Source organism: Setaria italica, chromosome V (genome assembly GCF_000263155.2).
Source record: "Setaria italica strain Yugu1 chromosome V, Setaria_italica_v2.0, whole genome shotgun sequence".
NCBI lineage: Eukaryota > Viridiplantae > Streptophyta > Magnoliopsida > Poales > Poaceae > Setaria > Setaria italica.
In genome coordinates, this window is record NC_028454.1 from 47,096,663 (window position 1) to 47,120,568 (window position 23,906).

The 23,906-nt window shown below is 46.2% G+C and overlaps 5 protein-coding genes across 5 annotated transcripts; 3 read left to right on the plus strand and 2 right to left on the minus strand.

Moving 5' to 3' along the window:
• Positions 1-20: 20 nt before the first annotated feature.
• Positions 21-714, minus strand: LOC101779515 (zinc transporter 1-like). Its single transcript, XM_012846082.3, is given in 2 exon segments — positions 21-102; positions 104-714. Coding segments are annotated over 2 exon segments (648 nt in total). The 5' UTR covers positions 670-714.
• Positions 715-2,115: 1,401 nt separating this feature from the next.
• Positions 2,116-3,342, minus strand: LOC101767354 (vitellogenin-A1). Its single transcript, XM_004971371.3, has one exon. The coding sequence runs from the start codon at positions 2,892-2,894 to the stop codon at positions 2,565-2,567; it is 330 nt and encodes a 109-aa protein (XP_004971428.1). The 5' UTR covers positions 2,895-3,342; the 3' UTR covers positions 2,116-2,564.
• An 11,363-nt stretch (positions 3,343-14,705) lies between these two features.
• LOC101766955 (probable WRKY transcription factor 35) lies at positions 14,706-16,683 on the plus strand. The gene is made up of 3 exons (XM_004971370.3): positions 14,706-15,133; positions 15,246-15,392; positions 15,782-16,683. The coding sequence occupies exons 1-3, from the start codon at positions 14,844-14,846 to the stop codon at positions 16,491-16,493; spliced, it is 1,149 nt and encodes a 382-aa protein (XP_004971427.1). The 5' UTR covers positions 14,706-14,843; the 3' UTR covers positions 16,494-16,683.
• A 222-nt stretch (positions 16,684-16,905) lies between these two features.
• LOC101766533 (protein FIZZY-RELATED 3) lies at positions 16,906-19,973 on the plus strand. Its single transcript, XM_004971369.2, has 8 exons — positions 16,906-17,544; positions 17,627-17,854; positions 17,946-18,125; positions 18,199-18,456; positions 18,535-18,636; positions 19,221-19,283; positions 19,376-19,444; positions 19,535-19,973. The coding sequence occupies exons 1-8, from the start codon at positions 17,074-17,076 to the stop codon at positions 19,586-19,588; spliced, it is 1,425 nt and encodes a 474-aa protein (XP_004971426.1). The 5' UTR covers positions 16,906-17,073; the 3' UTR covers positions 19,589-19,973.
• Positions 19,974-20,447: 474 nt separating this feature from the next.
• On the plus strand, positions 20,448-22,861 carry LOC101767751. Its single transcript, XM_004971372.4, has 9 exons — positions 20,448-20,666; positions 20,939-21,005; positions 21,099-21,164; positions 21,247-21,344; positions 21,455-21,492; positions 21,594-21,681; positions 21,766-22,032; positions 22,146-22,211; positions 22,314-22,861. The coding sequence occupies exons 2-9, from the start codon at positions 20,945-20,947 to the stop codon at positions 22,467-22,469; spliced, it is 840 nt and encodes a 279-aa protein (XP_004971429.1). The 5' UTR covers positions 20,448-20,666; positions 20,939-20,944; the 3' UTR covers positions 22,470-22,861.
• The last annotated feature ends 1,045 nt before the right edge of the window (positions 22,862-23,906 follow it).

Here is a 23,906-nt window from a genome sequence, read left to right on the forward strand (position 1 = left end):
CAATTGAAACCTGAGGACGCCTATGGCCGATCCCTTTCGAAGACGGAGTGGAAGCAGAGCGCGAAGATGAGCAAGATGGCGTCCTCGAAGGACGACGTCCGGGACGAACACCGGGTGGTGCTGCGCTGCGCCGCCGCCGCGTCGTCCCTTGCGATGCTGGGCGGCCTGGGCATCTTCTTCCTCGCTGATGACCCTGTCGCGGTCGCGGCCTCTGTTGGTGACGGCGGCGATGACGCAGTCGGCGAGCATGGTGAGCAGGAAGCCGACGCAGGCGAGCATGTATGCGAAGGGGTAGTGGTTCTTGGTGAGGCCGTGGAAGGTGCTGGCGGAGTCTGCGAGGAAGTGCATGAGCGCCGTGCCCAGGAACACGCCGGCGGCGAACTGCGTGCCCAGGAGGAGGAAGGCCTCGTTCCAGCGGTAGAAGTAGGGTGACACGCCGCCGAGGAAGGTGAAGACAAACAGGATGACCAGGCACCACACCTTGACGGCGATGAGGCCCTTGGAGCGCAGGCCGACCGAGGAGTCGGCCGGCGGCGGCGTGGCGTCCTCGTCGTCTCCGTCGTCGATCCCGCCGTGGGCGCTCGCCTGCTGGAAGCACAGAAGCAGGGAGAGGAGGAGCAGGGCGGTGCAAAGGAGTGCCGACGACGACGACGCCCTCCTCATCCTCATCCTCTTCCTGGTATGGTATGGTATGTTGCTTGCTATGGTAATCAAGCAGTTTGGAGGCTTGCATCTATATATGTTCACCTCCTCATCCTGCTCGATCGATCAATTGGGGATTAATTAATTAATTAAGATGCTTGATGATTAATGATATAAAACTATATGATCATTGCTCAACAAGTCTGCATCTATACATGCAGTACAAGTGGTAGCTGACTTTGGTGATGGTTGTACCGCACGCTCTAGAGATGTTTGTACAGTACGTCCGCCTAGCTAGTATGAAATGGATACGAGTACTTGGTTCATCATGGGATTATTTTATATGGATAGTTTATTGACCAGTAGTGGACGTTACCAGCTGAACCTTCCTCCAGCAGATGAGCCACCATCAACCTATATATAAGTCTTCCTTTTTTTTTGTTGATGATGAAGAATTCAGAGCAACATCACAGCATGTATCCGCTGATTTTTAAGCCTTATTGCTTCAAAATCGTTACATCGAGTTGATACAAGGATCATGAAACACTCCCACATATGGAGATGTTTAGGTTGTATCCGCATGCCACCATGTCGTTTTGTTAGGATATATAATGCTTTTACCAACATTTACGGTAGCTATTAATATTTCGCTTATGCCATACAAATGTAGTATATTAATAAGAGCTTTTTTTAATACGAATCAAATGATATCAACTTTGTGTTAGTATATGTATAATCATTGGTCAAACATAATGCTTATTTTCTAAACGAACTAAGGAGGAGAGCTGTCGATTATATTGAAAAGAGCACTGAAATATCATGCTCATCCTAAACAAACCAAATAAGCCCCTGTATGTAATATAATATCAAATGGAGAGAACGAATACAAAAGCTGACATGTCAACTATATATACGTGCTCCTGAAAATAAAATGTCAGCGGCAGAAACAGGTCGTCGTGTCCTGATATTATACTACCTAAATCTAATATTAGTACGTGCTGCTGAATCACCGTGGATAATGATAATTATTAGAGATGAAGCACTCTCGAGCCAAGACATGGCTCTTGCTGAAAACCCATGAATGGAGAGGGTGAGTTTCCATCTCCGTATGTTGGCGCTGCTGTTTCATTTTTCAAGATGAAATTTTGCATTCGATCAGGCAATGCAACTTCCGGCCGGCGTTCCTTCATCTGCTGCGGCTTGCATTGCCAGCTACTACATGCATGCTTCCACGCATCTGGCTGGCATGCGGATCAGTTCAGTCAGCGACGACGACATCTGGTCTTGAGGACCATAACTTGGCTTGGCTCTCATTGGTCCAACCAGTAAACACATCTCTGATCCATGGATGGATGGATGGATGCATATCGTCATTCATGGTAGCTATGCTATATTGCTATGCATGATTGAAGATTCTGCTATTGACTGGTCAAATGCAATGGGGGCCAACGCCAGAAAAAAGGAGGAAAAAAATTAACAAGGACCAGCTGAGCTATATACTGGACTGGAGTAGTAGTACCTTATTAATAATTGCCTCGTACTAGCAATGAACATCAGTCGAGTTCAATATTTCATCATCACAACTTACATACACACATACATATACATATATCAGGGAAACGATCAAAAAGCTCCATTTTCTTCATCAAAAAGCTAGCCCAAGGGATGAATGAAGGGAAAAGGTTCTGCTTACCGTGCATGCTCTTGGGTCGATCCATGGATTCCTCCTCCTCCTCCTCTTCTCTACCTAGCAGTAGTATGTACAACAGCAGCAGCAGCAGCAGCAGAAGAAGAAGAAGAAAGAAAGAAAGAAAAAGAGATGGATGTGGATAGAGGAATTACTGAAGTAACTAACTGGATCATCATCATCATCATCAAGTGATAACAATAAAGGAGATGGATGGATACTACTAGAGAGCTAGCTAGTAGTCGCGCCAGCAGACGAGCATGGAGACGCATCGGCGGACGATGTAGAAGCGCGCCCGGTGCTCCTTGACGGCCTCCGCCACGCACTTCTTCTTCGACCCTTGCTGTGGCTGCCGTTGCTGTTGCTGCTGACAAGACGAGGAGGAGGAGGAGGAGGAGCTGCCTGTTCTGGTGGTGGCGACGCTGGCCGAGTAGCTCCGGCTGAGCACGCTGCTGCTACCGCCGGCAGAGGAGGAGGAGGCGTCCGTCATGGCGTGCGGCCTGCCGGATCTGCTCCGGCCCTTGCTGGACAACTTCCACTTGTCGTCCCCTCCCGGCGGATCCATGGTTTGCTACCCCTTGGCTTGTGGCTTTGTGATCTGCTCTCTGCTGCTATTGGCCGCCGGTTAGGTTAGATTTATAATGGGATCGATCGACGACTGGAGAATGAATGAGTAGAGACACAACAAGAGGATGGTTAATTTGGTGGTGATAGCAGAACACGAGAACAGAGGCCGAGGCTGCAGCAGAGCAGAGCAGAGCAGATGCAGATGCAGATGCAGAGCAGAGTGTGTGGGAGTGAGCAGAGCAGACTCAGCAGAGCAGAGGTGGTATGGTATGATAATCAGGGTAGCCTGCGTGCACTGTAATGGGTGGCCCTCTGTAACTCTCTTCTCTCCTGTTGTGCCCGTGTTGCATCATGCTAGGCTGCCGTTGGAATGGACTGCAATTGGATGTAGCACGGCAATCCCTAGCTAGGGAAGGACGCACCATCATCAGCAGCAGCAGCCGCCTTTGTTGTTTTGTTTTCAAATCAGAAATGCTTTCTTTCCTTTCCTTTTGACAGACTCACAGACTTGAGAGTGTATTCTTGGCTTCTCCACTCTAACGTTGGGGTGACGAATCATCACATGATTGCAAATTTGCAGTGCATTCACAACAGCAGCCGCCTCCATTCTTGTTCTTCTTGCTACCAGTAGGATAGCCGTTGTTGCCACTGCAGACTGCACGCATGCCTATGCTCACCGTCGTACCATGCTGCACAGGCCTGTGTAACTCTGTCTGTCTCTCTGTCTGTCTCCACCAGACCATCAGAGAGAGAGAGAGGGAGAGAGACTATTTACTTTACCGTTGTTGGCCTCAGCCTTATATTCCTTTTCTCTTTTATTCATTCGTTCCTGATTCCTTCATCAATCGATCAGACATCAGAAAGGCACGCACGCACGGACGGCGAAATTATTTGCAAATTATTATTATTAATTAAGGAACCGATCGACAGCAGTACAGATGGATGGGCATGATAATGTAATTTTAATTTGCTGCTATGCTACTTGGATAGATAGGACGTTCAGACCTTCCATGAATTCCATCCATATATGATCCCAACTGAGAAATCCAAAACCAAGCAAGGGTTCAAAATAAAAAGTTGCTTCATGTGGTGGGGCCGCCAGCCGGAGGAGACAGTGTACAGCTAGCTAGTGCTGCTGCTGCAGGGAGGAGATAGATGAGGCAACTGGTTGGAGCTGGACCAACCAACACAAGATCATGGACACTGACTGACAGCCCATGTAATGTAGGGCAGGCCTCACACATGCTCTTCCTATCCGACTACACTCCTGCTCTTTTCCTTCTTTTTCTTTAATCATAGATAGAATAGATAGGGTGTATTAATTAAGATTTTGTAAGTAAAATCCTTGAATCTCTTTATACGCATGTATACTCCCCAAATGTTCTTCACGGTTTCTAGGCACCGTACCTATGACGATACAATATTCAGGCGTCAGCACCTAGCTCTTGCAGCATTTCTTTAATGGAGCAATTACCTTGGTAATTGCATGCTGTCGATCGCTTGGTAGCTTATAAAATTGTCATTCCGATGCTAGCAGCTTGTGCGGTGTCGTGGACCGTGGGCCAGAATATTATATATATTAGCAAGCAGCAGTATGCAACTATGCATCATCATTATTCTTTCTTGGGATGCCATCTGAAATTTGTCCAACAAGCCAGTACCAAAAAAGAAAAAAAAAACAGCACTACAGCAGCAGCAGCAGCAGCCTGGGCCGGGAGTGAGTTTCCTTGCTTCATCAAGTAGTAAATGGGCTTTCAGTTTGTCATCCTCTTGGGCTACAACAACAATGGGCTGCTTCTTAATCGTCGTGACCCATCCTGCCAGCCCAAGATGATATGAGACTACCAGGAGTAGGTGTTTGGCAAAACTAAACTGGTATCTGCGTCACTGCATGCATGTTGCTTGCGCCACATGCATCGTAGATAACTACTCCCTCCGTCCTGCATTTACAGAGTTCAAAATTGATCCAAAAATAAATGCATATCTAGAAATGGACCATGGTTATCCTTTTCTACTTTTTTTCTCCTCCCAAAGTGGAATGATTATATCTTTATAGAAGTATGTATACGTAATTTCTCACTAACATTGATCTCTTCACCCAAACTCTAAAAGTGCATTTATTTTGGGACGGAGGAAGTAGTTAGCATTCTTTAACTTCTTTCTTTTCTCTTTGTCTAGTGGACCCCACGACGCAATATATATCAGAATTAGAATCAAAATCAGAGATTCATAATTAAACATATAATAGCTGTATATACCGTCTAGGTAATTAAACTGGTGGATCATATCACGACGGCTCACAACTTCAGTTTAGGCAGCTCAAGCAGGTACCAATATATAGCAATACACGCACACTGTGGGTCCACATGTCAGTGCGTGGGTCACCACCGGCTATAGCCTACCCACCCAACAGTATATATGTATCTAAAACTATACTCCCTCTGTTAAGTGATAATAAATAACATCGATGACTGATGGACTATTACGTACTCTTTTTATGGGGTTTGATTGAGTAGTCAGGTTGATACGTTATTAGCAACCAACTACTACATACTCCACATTACCTACGGCTAGCTGCTTGGTATATCTGCTGGGTTCGGCGACAGTTTGTGAAACAAGATAAACCATCAAAATGCAGCAATGTTAATTCAAGTTCCGGTTGCTAATTATGCTCGAGCTAGCCTTGAGAAAATCAGCAAAAAGAAAGAACGAAAACAGAATTGTTGGTCCAAGGCACCCAGAATGTTTTGTTTCGGTTAATAATGTACGTCGGCATATATATTCATACAATCTGATTGCATACAAATTAAATGGTTGACACTATATATGAAGGATGCATGGGGGCAATTATATTATATTATATTTCTTCAAGAATGCAAGCATGAGTACCTTACCGTAGCGTACCTACCTGGAAGAAGTAGCCATTGATCGATCGTCTCCATGCTGATCGATGTGGTATATATATGAAATGATATGATAGCCCTTGATTTCCAATGCAGCATCATCAAGATTCCCACACATGCATACACATACACATACAGATACGGCCGGGGATGGCAGTCGTCACGCGCGCAGTGTGTGAATCTTGATGATGCCACGCCAGAAAATCACCGGCTGATTAATTGATTTGATGATCACACACACACAGATATATATATATATATATATATATATATATATATATATATATATATATATATATATATATATATATATATATATATATATATATATATAAGCTAGCTAGAAATAAAGGGGTTAAAATAAAATAGGGAGAGTTGGAGGATGCATGCATGGATTAATTGGAAGAGATGGAGAGAGCGATGGGGTAGGTAGGCGGCGGCCGGGAGGGGATGGAGAGATCGGTGAGGAGGTAGGTGCAGTGGAGCCTGGAACCTGGTGGAGATTGAAAGCTAGCATGCATACATGCAGCTAGAGATGATGATGAAATCTGAATATACAATAGCAAGGCCGGCCGCTCGCTCAAGTGAAGAAAGAAAGAAAGGAAAGGGGTGGGGGGGCGATGGAGGAGAGGCTGCTGCTGCTGCTGCGTGCTGCCAATGGCATATATATATACCAATGCAGAGGTACGGTGGCCAACAAGCTAGCTCTCAGATCGATCCATCCGTCGGGTCCGCTATTAGGGCTGTAGCTACCTAGAGCTTGCCGAGATCTATAGCAGCAGTGTGTGTGCTATAGCTATCTGGCTTCCATTCATTCGTTGACAACCGAGTAATTATTACCATGGGTGTGTGTTTTACTGTTAGTTGCTTATCAGTTCATACGTACGAGGACACGCATCTGTGGTAGCTACTGGCCTAGTAATAATCATCAGGCATATGTAGGTAGCACCGATATGATATGATCCAGCAGCATGCAAGCAACAGTGAGTGAGTGGGCTCGGAGCCGGAGGAGGTTAGACATCGCCATCGGAGCAGCCAAAAAGGCGGGGGGAGCTTTTACTCCATCACCCGCCCCAGCTGCCATCCTTGGCCTTGCCAGTTGCCATTGCCATTGCTGGCTACTGGCTAGGTACGTCGTCCGGTCCGGAACCAAAACCAACAACGCATGCATGGCCGGCCTTTCCCTGTGAGGAAACTAAACAGACTCCCATCCATGTAGTATGTACAACTAACGTAACGTCCATGTCCATGTCATGTACGTGGATGGACGTACGATCGATCCATCCATCACCATGCATGCATCTTTAATTTTGCGTTCGTTTCAAGGCAAGCATGCACATGTATTATACATATACATCATGCATATGCAGTGCCGTTGCAACAGCTAACTGATCGATCGACTTGAAGATGTATAATAAGAGTCGTTGCGCTCATCAGGCAAGGCAAGGCAATGCTGCATCCATTACGACGATATATGGACGGCACAGAATAGGACCGGACCGGTCGTCAAACCGGTAAGATCGTCGGTTCAATGGTCCAACCGTTATGAACCGCCGGTTCAATAATATTGGACCGTTTAATTGAACCGTCTACAAATATTGAGAACCGATGCATACATACACACACACACACATATATATATATATATATATATGATAATTTGCAGTATATAGTCGGTTTTAAATAAAAGTAGATTAACAAATCACTTTACACCAATGTCCATTATAAGCTAATTGGGGAACTAGTGACATAGCCATTTAGAAATTTTAGTAGGCTCAAGTTTTTGCTTAAAATAGAGATGCACTTGAGGATTAAGAGCTCCATTATATCAAGTCTTAAATTATCTTTTCGATGGCCAATGATAAATTCCCTGCAATCTAAGTGTAGTCTGCATTCAATTTATAGATCATCGCAAGAAGTTCAATCACAAATACGTAGCGGATAATGAAAAAAGCATCTACATTCTACAATCTTCGCCGGCGCTGCTAGCTATGCCCTATCGCGCGGCCACGCTCGCCGCTCACGGCCGTGCCGTTGCACCGCTCGTCACAGCGCCGCCCATCTTAATGCTACTACCTCGCTTCTGCTCCGCACCGCCATGCAGGAGCCCGAAGGAAAGGTTGCCATAAGAGATAAGGTCAGGCGTGAGCTCCACGGACCACCATGTAAAACTAGCAACGTACACCGCAGCAGCCGAAAGCCGCGGTTTGTTGAAAACCGTCGGTTCACCGGTTCCGTTAAAAACTGGCCTGTTAAACCATTTTACCGGCACGATTGCACAAAGGATCTTTTAAGTGAACTGAGCTGTTGGAGGCTCCGGTCCCTGGTTTTTTCGGTCCGACCGCCCGTCCGGTCCGGTTATGACAGACAGACAGCAGGATCCATGCATATATGATCTGACCACACCGGCCATCTGCTGCATGCATGTGCCATTTACGTGCGCGGTGATCACCAGGCCACCTGATCGATTCGATCGACCACCACACACACGATATGATGGAGTACTACACATGCTGTACGTGCATGCGTCTTGTCCTCGTTCCACGTACGCAAGGTGGTTTATTTGTCAATGAGTATATAACATGCATGATCGGCGGCCTAGCTAGCTTATGGGATGTTTGTTTAATTTGAGGAATGAAGGTACATCTTCTCACTTCTCACTTTTTGTTTGGTTCGTGGGATGAAATGAGTTCATCCCTCACAAACTAATTAATATTTAGTATAGTCATGAAGAATGAGGTTATCCCACTAAATTTCATAGGATCAGCTCACAATGGACAATCTCATCTAGCATGAGGTGATTCCCAAACCAAACACACCATTAATTACCTAGCTTTTCCTACCCAATGCAATGCACCGCAACGCAGGCAAAGCAAGAGCAAGCAGCCCTTCCTTCAATTCTTTTTCTATATCTCGGTAACGGTGAAAAGAGAAAAACAAGCATTGCACTATATCGCTTTGTATTTTTGCATTCAGCTGGAATATTCCAAACTGTACTGCAATAGTATATATGCTTTGCTTTGGGATCCATCATCCATCATTGTGTCCTTGAAGAGGAAGACATCCAATCCAAGAGCTGCTACTACGTGCGTGCGTGCGTACCATAGTACACATACATCATGCATGCGATGCAACCATATATATTCATCCATGTCCATACATACATACATACATATTATATATAGAAAAGGCAAATTGAAGGTTTGATTATATTTACAGCATGCTGGACGACGTACGGCGTGGTACTAGTACTATTTACAGTTGGTGGTGTGGAACCAAAGCGAGCACATCCCAAGGAAGAAGAAGGCGGGAAGAGCAGTCAGCAATGCCAGTGTGTGGGGCCGTCCCGTCCAGCCCGCACACCATAGCTATTAGCTAGGGGATGATGGATGATGGATGGAGAGACTAGTTGAGAGAGAAGAGCCAGCGAGTTAAATATAAAGCCTGCACCCGTCACATTTCCGGTGGGCCGGGGCAGCCAGCCGTCCGATCCCATCCATCTATCCATCCATCATCAGTCATCCGTGTCCCTGTCAGTTTGTCATCTCCAATTCCCCAACTCTTCTTGCATTGGACTCGCTTGGCTTTCTTCTTCTTCACGGGTTTGCAACTATGCCAAAGCATTTGTTTGCAACTATGACAAAGCATGCAAATGTCAAGTTAGCAACAACCCGGCCAACCCTAGACGACGACGACGACAGCGCAAGAAACAAGGCAGAGCCCGAGGACGATCTCCGTCAGCAAAACCGAAAATTATATGCGCGGCGCATCGGCATCTTGTTGTGTGCATGTTCCTGATCGATCGACAGCCAAGTTTGATTGGATGCTTTTCTTTTCTTTTCTTTTGCATTGCATTGGGATGCATGATGCAGATGCATGCGTCGTCTTTCTCTACCTCACCTCACCACTTGAGTTCCTTGGCTGCATGCTTCTCCCCATGGCATCTTTCAGCATCTCGCAACTATTCTACAACTGCATATATGCATTCTAGCTGTGAGATGGTGAATTCAGATTTCATCAGACTATAGCGTGTGAGCGTCGTCTATTCAGTATTTACTGCATGCTACTCCATGCAGGCATCTAGCTTGCTAGTTGTATTTTACATGTAGTTGAAACTGACAATACATGCATATGCACTGTCGTTAAAAAGGCTACTAGCTAGCTAGGGAAATCTTGACCCTGCAGTAGCTAGGTTGCATACCCAGCTATGCCCAGGGTTCGGAGTATATATATGCTCTTAATTAATTGGACGGGGAATGATTAATTGATCCGATTAATTAAGCTAGCTTAGGGGTGTTTGGGAGGCATGTGCTAAATTTTAGCACCTGCTATTCAAACACCCCCTTAATTGCATTGCATCAAGTAAGCAGCATCTTCAGGGCCCGGATGTTCCAGGCATGCACGTTGGCAAGCTTCAGAGATGCGCATCATGCTCATGCTGAGGATAGGGCCGGGCACGGGCAGAACTGCAGAAGCATGCAGCACTCAGCAGCAGAGGCCAGAGGGTTAGTTGCAGAACAGAAATACATTGCGCGAGCAGATGCAGAGCAGCCACCAATGGAGTGCATGCTGCGTGCGTGTCCAGGCATAGCATGCCCTGCTTCAAAGATGAGGAAGGAAAGGAAAGGAAAGGAAAGGAAAGCATGCAGAGCCATGGTGGCCACTGGCTGTGGCTGTGGGCAGGGGGTGTCGGCCACCGGCGATCTGAATGCTGATCGACCGTACCGGCCGATGGATGGCCTGCTGATCGATCGGACCTGAACAAGACTACAAGAGCATGCAGCAGCTACCTAGCTCTCTACTATGTTTTACTAGGTACCTACTATCTATACCCTGCTGCTGACTGCTGCTATATCACAGTACTGCATGACTATAACTGCACGCGCGTGGTCAGATGCAGTACGTACTACGTTGTTGTGTAACCGCAAATAGCGTGGAGACACACACCATGGACGCAGGTACGGTAGCTGCACCCTGCTGCCTGCTCTCCAGTAGAGTAGTAGCGACGCATGATCCAAAGCCTGAACCTGAACCTGAAGACGACGACGACGACTATACTAGCTACTAGCTGCAGGTGAGAAGTGAGAAATGCCCTGTCCTGTCCTGTCTAGCTCGTCCGGCCACGCAGCTCGTGCTATTTTTAGGCCATGTTTAGTTACTCCCAACTCCCAACTTTGACACTATGCAAAAAGAAGATTCCCCATCACATCAAACTTGCGGTACATGCATGGAGTACTAAATGTAGATGAAATTAAAAACTAATTGCACAGTTTTGTTGTACTTTGCGAGACGAATCTTTTGAGCCTAATTAGTCAATATTTGGACAATAATTCACAAATACAAACGAAACGCTACAGTGTGCTACAGTGCTGTAACAGTAATTTAGCACCCCCAAATTCGCCAAACTAAACACGGCCTTAACTTTCCTCATCACACTTCACTTCAGTGGTCAGTGCGACCCTGATGGATCCAGCACAGCATCCACGATGGATGGCCTAGGCCTCCAATTATTTGCATGCACTGCAAGCCTACTGCAGGCATGCGTCCATCCTTCTCGACTCCATCTAGCTACTTGGATACATTTATATATCACAACTACCTGCGACATCACTCGATTGATTGATTTATAGGGCTTAACCTTAACCCCTAATGTACTACTCCCTCCATTCTGACCTATTTTCAAAACTCTTTTAATACTTGTATTTGAGTTGAATATTTGACACTGTTAAAACATTTCCCCCCTAACAAGGAGTATATAACCGGATGATCGATAAACATTTCTACTTGGTCATCGTGAACCTCCAATTATGTGAAATAGATTTATGAAAAGAGAATGGAGTGAGCACTATGTATCCATGCATGTTTCGATGATGGATCATCTACCCAACTAGGTTACTACTGCGGTCAGGGGGCCTGGGGCTCCATCATATCTCTTATTATGGTGGTTTGTTCCGTCTACTATATTTATCGAGATTCATATGTATCTACGAATAAATGCATGCGTTATGTTGGTGTCCGGTGGCAGGGCAACTCAATCCACATTATATTATTATTAATTACATGCATCAAGGCATCACATTTCCATGCTTGCTGCCCTCCAAGGAATTGAAGGACAGGGCTTCTTTGCAGTAGAATGCTGCAGCTTTGGATCGGTGTTAAAATTGGAAAGAAGATGCTTCCCTCGTAGAAACTTGCTGCTTGCACACTAGTACTAGGCTAGCTAGCTGGTGTTAAAATCGTGTGCTACTCTTTCTGTTTCAAATTGTAAGTCGTTTTATTTGTTAGGTTTATAGCTTTTGCTATGCATCTAAAATTAGATGCATAGAAAAAGCTATAAATTTGAAAAGGTTAAAATAATTTATAATTTTAAATGGATGTACTAATGGATGGGTAGCGGGTTGAAGGTGGGAAGACAGAGACCTCAAGGGATTATCTACCAGCTGCTATGAGACTCCAATCCGTCGGTGCAAAGAAGCAGCTAAGGGAGTTGAGTTGGGCCGACGGACGGCTGAGCAAGAATAGCTGGTCTGGCAGCCTCGTTTCTTGAGTTGGGCTGCTGCCACCTACTTACTATACTGCGACTTGGGCTGCCAGGTTTCCTTCCATGCATCTATCATCTTTGTGTTGGTCACATGCATGCATTTGTATATCTATACATGGTGTTGAGGAGTATTATATGTATGGGGGACATAGATAAATATATACGCAACTCGTCCATCTTTTATATATATCTAGAGAATCATATATCAAAATTCCTAAATTAAACATGCACATATATACGTGTTGGCCGATCCTACTAGGTAGGTTGTGGAGCATGTGACATGAGGAAACAAAATACTCAACAAGCATGCATGCAGATGCAGTTGCGACCAAACAATTATTAATTATGAGAAGCATGCATGATGCCATTGCCATGCACGCGTTGACGACTCTTTCTTTGCTCAGCGCTTGGCTCTCGGCCTCCGATTCCGATCCTTGGCTAGCTTCAATATCGATCATAATTAATTGCAAATGCAAATGATGCATGCATGGCCGGGCCCTCGTGCAGGCGGCGGCGTCGGTCACAGGTCATGCAGTGAAGTCGTTTACGATGGATAGATGGACGGCCCACTCGTACTGATGCTGCACGCAAGCAAGCTACATGCTGCCTTGGCCTTTGCGTTGCCTTGATGCGCAGGTCAGTCGTCAGGTCAACCCTTGTCGTATCCCCTGGCGCGGCTTGGTCTCCCATTAATTGGCTTTGGTCCTTTCCTTGGTGGTCAATTGATCAGCACATACAGGGCAGACACGCACATGCATGATGCATCTATCCCCACTCACTATATATAATATATAGAAGAAAAAAAAGTCAACTCTTAATGCGACCAAAAAAGAATGATTAGTCCGATCCGATCCGGCCGGTGAATGAAATCTACCTGCTTCGTTCCACCCAAGCAATGCAGCGAGCAAGCTGGGATGTAATTTCAATTATTCACTCCAGCCGAAGCCGATACATTATTATTGGTTGGGTTTGGTGGTGATTGCACATACAATACAATATAATTAGACCATGCTACTACAAGTGATTGCTGCGCGTGCGTGCGTGGATGCCAACAAAGTCAAACTACTCCAAATAATGCAATATATATTAGAGTCCTGGCCTCATCTGATCGAATATATGTTCATGCGGCTAGATCGACAACTAACATTAATTCAGGCATTATTATCTTACTTGTAGGTCTCTCTCTTTATATTATGGTATATATATGATCGATTAGGTATATACTACCTTAATTACCCTACTGTTCCATTCAGTGTGGTTGTTGCTTCTTAATTATACATGCAGCAGATATATATAGAGATAGAGACCAATTGATCGACCTGCCCTTATCCACGGCACCATCTGCCCTAATTCTATTCCCCTACTAGTTTAATTAGGGCCTGTGGCCTGATACAGTTGTATGCATAATATAATTAAGAATGCAGCAGGTCCAGCAGTAGTTCAACTTGCACGCGCAGCTAGTACCGCCTTTTCTTCTAGATAATAATATATAGTAGACACAACGAACTACTTATAGTACTACTAGTATTTTACCCCCTCCGCTTCAAATTATAGGTCGTTTTAGCTTTTTTAATTCATAGATTTTATTATACGCTTAGATATACCCTATATCTAGATGCATTATAATCTAGAAAAAGTCAAACAAACCTCTAATCTGGGACGGAGGGAGTAGTAGAAGTCCACGCATGCATGCCTACAGAATATATAGCCTAATATAATAATTAGTATAACAAGATTATTATTAAGGGATCGGACACAATGCAAGATACATATATAGGCGGAGTATTTTCTAATTAAATTACATATACTTTGTTTTGGTAGCTAATATGTTTTTTTTTTGCGGGCAGTAGCTAATATGATATGAAGGGATGCGCATAATATTATCAAGGTTGCTTGAAAGCTTCTAATAACAATCAATCAAACATGCTCCCTCCCTGGATGATCGCTTTAGTAGTTGCTGCTATTATTAGCCTATTAAGAGATAGAGAGACAATGCAAATGCATTAGTTGCACCGGCGGGGGCGACATTGCATTGTTGGGTCAGTTAGTCGTAGTCGTCGTCCTTGGATTTCTTCCTTCTCCTCTCTGCCGCCGCATTGCAAATACTAACAAGCAACCCAATGCCACCTCTGCATGCATGCTTCAATTCAGATCGAAGGGCAACTGTGATGCATGCTTCATGGGCATGAGGGTACATTGGTCTTTTAGCATGCACGGTGAAAAAGGCAGGCAGCGGGTTGGTGAGGAAGTAGTGACATACCCTCATTGTATACGCAATGCTAAGCTAGCTTGTTCCTTCTTCTCTTCTTCTTCTTCTTGTCTTGCTCTCTCTATATATAGCAGCAGCAGCAGCAGCAGGTAGCCCCAGCAGATCGATCGATCCATTCCATTGAGAAGCCATAATTAAGTAGCCGCCTACCTAGAGCTATCAGTAAGCCGGCCGCAGCAACATATTCGATTCGATCCGATCTTTGGGCCGGAGCAATTAGCAGCAGGCAGGCATATGGATATGGAGGAGGAGCAGCTGCTGCAACAAGGATCAGCCGCTGTGCCGCCGCCGCTCGAGAGCAGCAATTATTGGCCGAGCAGCAGCAGCAGCGAGGAGGCGGCGGCGGCAGAGGACGACGGACCTCGGCGCCGGCGGGAGTCCATGGTCAACAGGCTCATCTCCACGGTCTACTCCGGACCCACCATCAGCGACATAGAGAGCGCGCTCTCCTTCACCGGCGGCGATCACCTTGTTGCTGCTCCTCCTCCTCCGGCGGTCATGGACTCCACCACCAGCAGCCCAGTGTACGTATCTGTATATATTATATATATTGTTGCATCAATTTAGAGCAGTATTCATCGTTCACCTGATGATCACCTCGATCATATGTAACATATATATTATGAACAATTCTAGGGTTTTCTCCCCGGAGAAGGTGCTGAGCAAGATGGAGAACAAGTACACGCTCAAGATCAAGACCTGCGGGAACGGCCTTGCGGCAGAGGATGGATACAAGTGGAGGAAATACGGCCAGAAATCCATCAAGAACAGCCCCAACCCAAGGTATAGATACATATAAGTTAATTATTTTTCAAATTATCATAAATATGGAGAAATAGAATACTAGTACATACATATAATAAATTAAAGAACGGGGAAAGAAGAAGAAGAAAATGCTGGAGCTGTCATCGTCCCAAGGAGATGAAGGGGTTGCTATGTATGGTGACCCGGATGGAATGGATCCAGCTAGCGAGGCGAAGCAACCAAATAAAGCACTGGCACTGGCCTAGCTAGCTTTCCCAACTGAAAGAAAAATTGCATTGCCATCTTCATCTAGTGCTGTGCTGCTACTTACTACTCCAGCTAGCTGGGCATTATCCTCTCCCGAGCCATTAATAAGCTAGCTGGGCATTCAATAAATTGCTTAAATTAATATCGGCTAATATATGCAGGAGCTACTACCGTTGCACGAACCCTCGGTGCAACGCGAAGAAGCAGGTGGAGCGCTCGACGGAAGAGGCGGACACGCTGCTCGTCACCTACGAAGGCCTCCACCTGCACTACACCTTCAACTACTCACCCCAACAACACCACCTGCTGCTGCCTCCGCCTCCACCAAGCTGCAGCAGCAAGAAGCCCAAGCTGCACCCGCGCGGCGGCCCACTTGCAGATGCTGATGCAGGAGCAGCAATCCTCCAGAACAGCAGCAGCAGCCCGGCCCAAGAAGAGTCTATGATGAGCAGCAGCACCACGAGCAGGTCGTACTATGCTCCAGCTTTGGGTGCCTCATCACCACCATCATCAGAAGCAGCAGCAGCAGCTGCTTGTTATTTCGACAATGCTACTACTAGTAATAATGAAGACGGGCTGCTTGGGGAGGTGCAGTTCCTTCGGCAGCAGCAGCAGCAGCAAGACTACTGCTGCTTTGTTGACTTTGAGGAGCAGCATCGTCGTCAGCGGATGGCTAACAGCAACAGTAGTAACGGCGGCGGCCTGCTGGAAGACGTTGTTCCGCTGCTTGTCCGGCGCCCATGTATCAGCAGCAGCTCCAGCTCGCCGGGGATCACCACCACCGCCGGCAGCCCGTCGCCGTCCCTGTCCACGTCGTCCTCCGTCTCATGGAACCCCTACATCGACATGGCCATGCTCTCCAACATCTTCTGATTGCAATTGTGCATGATGCATCATCTTCTCATTACTATATATAACAACTAGTTCGATATATAGATAGAATATTATATAGACAAGTATTAGTAGTATTAAGCGTATGCATTATTCGAGTATACTATTGTACGTTCCTGTATGTACGTGCTGCATCACTAGGGAATAATCCAAAGGAAAAAATTTAAATGTTGCTTGCATTGCTTTAATTTGTAACACTATGTACGGCAATGGCTTACCGGGATCCTAGCTAAGAAAGGAGGCTTGGGATGGATGATGGGCCAAGTAAGAGCGAGCCCAACCCAATACTGGTACTGGGCTGGGCGTGGCGGGCCCAATATTCCAACGGCTAGTTAGTTATCCTCGTGCGGCGTGGACCCACCGAGCATCCATCCATGACCATCTATCTTCCCCTTTCTCCTGACCTCCTCATCCAAGTCAATCCTAGTGACCGTTGCCGCCGCTCCCCCTCCTTGTTCTTCCCCCTTCTCGCCGGGCAATTGGCAAGGAGAGACAGCGGCGGCTGGCGGGGGCACGGAACGGAGCCAGCAACCGGTCGGCAACCACTGCCGATAGATCGACGATGGCGGTGGCCGACGCCAAGCCGCGCCTCAACGTGCCGCCGTCCATGGCGGCCGCGCTCCGCCTCGATCCCGTCCCCCTCTCACCGCCCACCTCGCGCCGCCTCGCCGAGGCTCCCAAGACGCCCTCCCCATCCAAGACCACCTACAGCGACCGCTTCATCCCCTGCCGCTCCTCCTCCCGCCTCCAGAACTTCGCGCTCCTCGACTCCCCCTCTTCCAACTCCAAGGATGAAACCACCTACTCCCGCCTCCTCCGCGCGGAGCTCTTCGGCCCCGATTCGCCTGGTCCGGCACCCGCGACCTCCCCGGGCCCCGCATCGCCCAACACCAACCTCTTCAGATTCAAGAAAGACCACTCCGCCGCCACCTCCCCCTTCGCCGCCGCCCACCAGGACTGCACCGCCGGATCTGGGGAGCCCACGGCGTCGCCACAGAAGCCGCCCAGGAAAGTCCCCAAGACGCCGCACAAGGTATGTAGGACTATTTTCTGCCTTCTTTCTATTCTATTTCTATATTCCTCGCCGGCAGCCAATCCCACAAACACCTCGGCAGGTCCTGGACGCCCCGTCCCTGCAGGACGACTTCTACCTCAACCTCGTCGACTGGTCCTCGCAGAACATGCTCGCCGTCGGCCTAGGGACTTGCGTCTACCTCTGGTCCGCCTCCAACAGCAAGGTCACCAAGCTCTGCGATCTGGGGCCCAGGGACAGCGTCTGCGCCGTGCATTGGTCGCGGGAAGGCTCCTATCTTGCCATTGGCACCGGCCTTGGAGATGTCCAGGTCTGCCTTGCTTTGCTGTGCTTTACTTTCTCCATTTTCTATCTGCTCAAATAGAATTCTCTGCAATTTCAACTTCTTTCTCAACAAACAGATCTGGGACAGCTCGCGCTGTAAACGGATTAGGAACATGGGAGGTCACCAAACACGCGCTGGGGTATTAGCATGGAGCTCCTGCATCTTGTCCTCCGGTAGCAGGGACAAGAACATATTGCAGCACGACATCCGTGTCCCCAGTGACTATATCAGCAGCTTCTCTGGTCATAGATCAGAGGTGAGACTACTTCCAGTAGGCATAAATGACATCCTGCAATAATTTTTGGATCTCAGACCTCTGTGTTTTTCAGGTCTGTGGACTAAAATGGTCGCATGACGACCGTGAGCTTGCTTCCGGTGGAAACGACAACCAGCTACTAGTATGGAACCAACGATCGCAACAGCCAGTGTTGCGGTTGACGGAACATACAGCTGCGGTTAAAGCAATAGCGTGGTCACCACATCAGCAAGGCCTCCTGGCATCAGGAGGCGGAACAGCTGATAGGTGTATCAGGTTTTGGAACACGGCTAATGGGAATCTTCTCAACTCAATAGACACAGGCAGCCAGGCAAGTAGTAGTTCTGAATGCAATCCACCACTAGGGTACTGTCGTCCTGCTATCCTCACCATTTTTTTCCAATTGTAGGTTTGCAACCTTGCCTGGTGCAAAAATGTGAATGAGCTCGTGAGCACACATGGGTATTCCCAAAATCAAATCATGGTGTGGAAATATCCATCTATGTCAAAGGTATTGTGGATCTCAGTACTTGACATATCTTGATATATCAGTAAGCCAATTGTATGATGCTTCCTCTGGATGTACTTCCAGTTTACGCAACTTGCTTTTTCTCGGCTTGCTTCTGATAAACAACATTTCATTGCTGTGGGCTGAGACATTGAATTATGGAATGCTTAAAAAAACAGTGAAATGTAGACTAAGCAGCAATATACACATGTTAAGGTAGCATAGCACATTGTAGCTATCAGTACCTCACCTCTCTTCATACATCAGTAAGAACACTGGACATTATATAATTGTGTCCTTTGGGTATGAAGCATCGAAAGCCCTCCAAGGAGGCTCCGTCTGCAAGTTAGTTAACAAGAGTTTTCTTTGATGCCGTCTAAAAAGAAAAGTCATTTCTTTCCGAGACATTGGCTTGCTGGTCGCTTAGAGCACGATAGAAATGTAAACTAAGCAATGAAAACCATTTGCCTGCGCACAGCCCATGACAAGGTTATGTGCTTCGTAATAAACAGTGTTGATCTTGTGCTGTGGTTGTTTGGAATTTTAATGTTAAGTAGAATAATAAATGCTGTATTTTGGGAGAACAGGTTGCAACTCTAACTGGACATACGATGCGTGTGCTTTACCTTGCATCATCGCCTGATGGCCAGGTAAATCTGAATCCAGCTAGTTGAATATTTGTGCATCCTAGAAAGAAATTATGTGAAGGAAGAGAAGTTAGATGATGAGATGTAATTTGCAGACCATAGTAACAGGAGCGGGCGACGAAACTCTACGATTTTGGAACATTTTCCCATCAGTGAAGACACAGGTAATGCATGCACCTCTAGCTTGAGAAAGAATTGAGAATTCGGTGACGACGTCGTAACGTTGCTGATCCCCTTGGTGTTTTTGCGTTCAGACTCCTGTCCGTGATATTGGGCTGTGGTCGTTCTCAAGAAGCCACATCCGGTGATGAGCGGGCCTGGGCCTGGGCCTAGACCTAGACCTGGAGGAGGCAAACAAGATGCAGATAAGCTTATTTGTTGGGAAGCAAGATACAGTAAATTGTTTACAGGCGTGTGCACAGGTAGCTAGTTTGTTGAGTGTTTTTTTTGTTGTTGTAAAATGTGAGGCCTGATCATTCATTGGTTCATTGTTGTTTTTGTTTGTGTGTGGGGGGTAAATTAATGGATTGTTTGAGGTAGAAAGAAAGAGTCGGGTGATGATGTATCAGAATACTTGCTTGCTGACGATTGACAAAATAGAGATAAAACAGTGAACTGCATGTAACTGTTTGTATGTGTGGGCGACTGACTTGACTTGTTCGTAATTGGAAATGAGTCATTTGTGTTTGGTCCCTTGAAGCATCATGTATGAGAACGTGTACCTCTCTCTACTAGTCCTCCTCTAGAGTATGAAAAGGGCATCAGATGCTGCCTGTGACGCTTTTCTTCTCGAGAAACAACAAGGCCGGTGAAAAGTCCGTCCGTATCGCATGTATGATCGACCTTGAAGGGATAGTTGAATTCGTTCATGTCATGTCATGCCACACGCGGCGGCAAGCCATGCCCCCATCCCCATGCACACTATTCTATCATTGTTTCTTTTGAACAAAGCAAATCGTACCTGCAATGGTGTTGAGTTGAAATAATAATAATAATAAAAAACTAGAGTGGACGGTGAGATCCTGCCATGCTCGTGCTCTCACGCACTGTGCTTCCTCTCCCTCCCTCCCTCTCTGCTCTTCGCCTCTTCCCCACGCGAAAGCCCATGTCTTGGCACATGTCCATGCCCAAGAAAGAATTTAATAATTAAATAAAGAAAAGAAATTTCCACGCCACCTTCTTTTTCTTTCTTTCTTTGGCCGGTCTCCTTCATCTTCCATCCCATTCCCACAGGATTCCCGCAGCGAAGCCGACCTCCTCCCTCCCTTCCTTGCTTGCTATATATCCTAGGGAAACCCAAATCTCCCCATAAACACCCTCCATTCCGTTCATCATCTCCTTCCTGAGCTGCGCCCGCGCCCGCGCCTCGTCGGAAAACTAAATCTGGTTGGTAACTCTTCTTGTGGAGATTGCTCAAACATTCAGGCATCCCTGCTCTTTCCATTCCGGATCTTAGCCTTGTTTCTCTTCTCCACCAGAGCGGCCCAAATCTCGCGCTCCCCAACGTCCCACATAGTATCTAGTAGTAGATCCAAGCCACATCTGTTTCTTTCTTTCTTTCTTTTTTCTTTTTGAAACGAAATCTGTTTCTGTTGTTTCCAATTTTTGCGGATTATCAAACATTGGTTACCATGCCCTGATGTCCGTCTATTCTGCAGAACGCAATGGACTACGACGGCAGGTACAACAAGGATCAGAGCCTCAAGTGTGACTGCCTCCTCTTCGGTAATTTCTCCTCCTCCTTGCCATCGTTTCCATGCCTCCAAAGAAAAGAAGCAACGCCGTATTCGTTTCAAACATGCATCTTGTCTCTTGTAGACCTCGATGATACGCTGTACCCGTTCGCCTCCGGCATTGCTGCCGACATCGCCAAGAACATCAAAGGTACAACCACCCTTCTTAACCAACCATCTCCTCCTCGTTGCAACAGGTGATAGATGCTCATGAGGTCTACTCTACTCTTCAGATTACATGGTGCACAAACTCGGTGTTGATGAGAGCGTTAGCTTGGAACTATGCATCCTCCTCTACAAGCAGTATGGAACCACCATGGCTGGTTTGAGGGTGCGTGCTGCTAATTTCTACACAGATGAACAAACCTCCTTGTGTTTTTCTATGTCTCCTTGCGTTCTGGCACTAAACCTTGCTTCTTGCTATCTTGTTATATACCATAGGCTGTTGGCTACCAGTTTGATTACGATGATTTCCACAGGTACTGGATTCTCTGCCCAAGCTTCCTTGTTTTGTGACTCTGCCAGTAATTTGTACAGAGGATATTCATCTTCTAACTGCCTCACTTGCTTTCTGCATCAGCTTTGTTCATGGAAGACTGGCCTACGACAAGATCAAGCCTGATCCAGTGCTTAGGAACATTCTGCTCAGCTTACCCCTACGCAAAATTGTATGTACCAAAAACTCAACATCTATTCTTTTATAACAGAGACTAACTAGTATTTGAGTGATAATTTTCTAGCTGTGTTCCTAGGTGTTTACAAATGGTGATAGAATCCATGCTTCAAGGGCCCTAAAGAGGCTTGGAATTGAGGACTGTTTCGAAAGAGTTGTGTGTTTTGAAACACTGAACCCAACATCTCCTGCGCTGTCTGACAAGCTTGAAATCTTTGACATTATGAAGCATCTGGCTCATCCACAACCCGGGGTGGAGCTACCAAAATCACCAATCCTGTGCAAGCCATCAAGAGAGGCAATGCTGCAGGCCCTCGAGGTCGCCTCCATTAATCCACACACAACTGTAAGCAGCTACCTGCTCACTGGCATGATCAAAAGCTGATGGGTACCTTGCCTTACATATATTCATGCCATGGTGTACTAGTAACCGACTCTCTTGCTCGAAACACCTTCCAGATATTGTTTGATGACAGCTTCAGGAACATCGAAGCTGCAAAGCAGATCGGAATGCGAACCGTCCTGGTAAGGAAATATCCCTTGTGTTTGATGTTAGAAATTTTTGGGGCCAACATTGATTGAGGCAAAAAATGTAATGCGAGTGTGATGAATAAATGTACCAACCAGGTTGGAACGTCTGAGAGAAAGAAAGGTGCTGACTATGCCTTGGCAAGCCTCCACAACATGAAGGAAGCGCTGCCTGAGCTGTGGGAGGAAGCTGAGAAGGATGAAGATGTGAGGAATTCGAGCAAAGTCGGAATAGAGACATCTGTGATTGCATAATATCTTCTTGCGCAGCCCTTTTGTTTGCCGTGGAGTTGAGCACCTTTTTTTGGGGTAGCCCACCTCTGCACAATCTTTTGTCTGAAAAAGAGCTACCGATGAGAGGACAAGAAAACCATCTCCTCAAGGGTTGGGGACTGACTGATACTATAACTGATGTTACGTCCCACGTCCCATATACCATCCAGTAAGGAATAAAATGTTTCCTTGAGGTACTGCAATAGCAATACTACTACTTGTCTATCAATGAAATACCGCAGAAATACTTTGTCGTGATGGGTTGGGGACACCTGATTGTTGTACTCGTGATGGATAGTTGAAGCACCTTGATGTTTGGATCCAAATGCCCAGCACTTTGGTACTTGGTTCCTCATGCTTATGATAGTGATTCACTCTTTACTTCATTATTAGACGCTCTATGATGGCTGAATGAAGCAAGTTGCCCTGGAGCCACTGCTCTGTGTGTAGAACACTGAAACCTAGTTTCAGATGAGCAGTTCTATTTCGGGTACAGTCAAATGCCAAGCCTTAGATCACGCTGGATCAGATCAGTGCCATCAAAAGTACAGTGTGATCGAGTTATCCCCAAATTCTCATGTGGTACAGGAGTACACTTCAACCTACACAATGCACCTTCTTCCCAGAGCAGGCAGGCTGCAGACGATTTTTTCCCTGATGCAAGGCCACAATAAACTATTACTCTCCATGCACAGAAATAAGTGGGTGTGTGTTTTTGTCTCTGGTGACATAATTGGTTCTAGAAGCTATACATCCTAGCTGGTATGGCATTGCCCTAGCTGCAAGTATTTTGATTAATAGCAAGCTTGTGATGTCCAATCGTTTGATTCATGATCATAGAACAACACTTGACCACAAGAAGAGAATTCACTATTATTCGTGGGCTCGGAAAGCGATGTGTTACCAGCAGGCAGAGGTCCCTTGGCATTGCAATTGCACAGACATTGTGTACAGCTTAATTAAGGGATGTTGTTGCTCCACAAGAAAATAAATAATCCCAAAAGAAAACAGAAGCGACATATTGATTTCCCTATGCTCCTTTAATTTGGTTGATAGAGTTTCTTTGAATGCCACTATAATGCTCTAGACTAGAGTTATCTGGTCGCTGGATCTCCCGATAGTACAACTTGCATGTATACTAAGAACAGTCTGCGCACGGTTTCATGACACAGTTACCAAAAGTCAGTCTTAGGCTAATCCCAGTGGAGGTTTTATAGAGGTTTCATGCACATTAAATGCAGTGACACATCAGCATATGTGATGACATGGCATGATAGTTATGAAGTGATAGAGTAAAGAAGTTTCATCAGGATGAAACTGTGTATACACTGTTTACAAGACTATGAAACTTGCATTGGGGGCTATAGAGTTTCATTCCATCTAACCATATCCAATCACATGCCTCATAATTAAATGTCA

Coding starts and splice junctions, on each gene's coding strand:
- LOC101767354 (XM_004971371.3), bottom strand. CDS start 2,894: ATGGATCCGCCGGGAGGGGACGACAAGTGGAAGTTGTCCAGCAAGGGC.
- LOC101766955 (XM_004971370.3), top strand. CDS start 14,844: ATGGATATGGAGGAGGAGCAGCTGCTGCAACAAGGATCAGCCGCTGTG. Junction 15,134..15,245: donor TCCACCACCAGCAGCCCAGT/GTACGTATCTGT, acceptor GAACAATTCTAG/GGTTTTCTCCCCGGAGAAGG. Junction 15,393..15,781: donor AAGAACAGCCCCAACCCAAG/GTATAGATACAT, acceptor TAATATATGCAG/GAGCTACTACCGTTGCACGA.
- LOC101766533 (XM_004971369.2), top strand. CDS start 17,074: ATGGCGGTGGCCGACGCCAAGCCGCGCCTCAACGTGCCGCCGTCCATG. Junction 18,126..18,198: donor TCTCTGGTCATAGATCAGAG/GTGAGACTACTT, acceptor TGTGTTTTTCAG/GTCTGTGGACTAAAATGGTC. Junction 18,637..19,220: donor AATATCCATCTATGTCAAAG/GTATTGTGGATC, acceptor TTGGGAGAACAG/GTTGCAACTCTAACTGGACA.
- LOC101767751 (XM_004971372.4), top strand. CDS start 20,945: ATGGACTACGACGGCAGGTACAACAAGGATCAGAGCCTCAAGTGTGAC. Junction 21,165..21,246: donor CATCGCCAAGAACATCAAAG/GTACAACCACCC, acceptor TCTACTCTTCAG/ATTACATGGTGCACAAACTC. Junction 22,033..22,145: donor CCATTAATCCACACACAACT/GTAAGCAGCTAC, acceptor AACACCTTCCAG/ATATTGTTTGATGACAGCTT.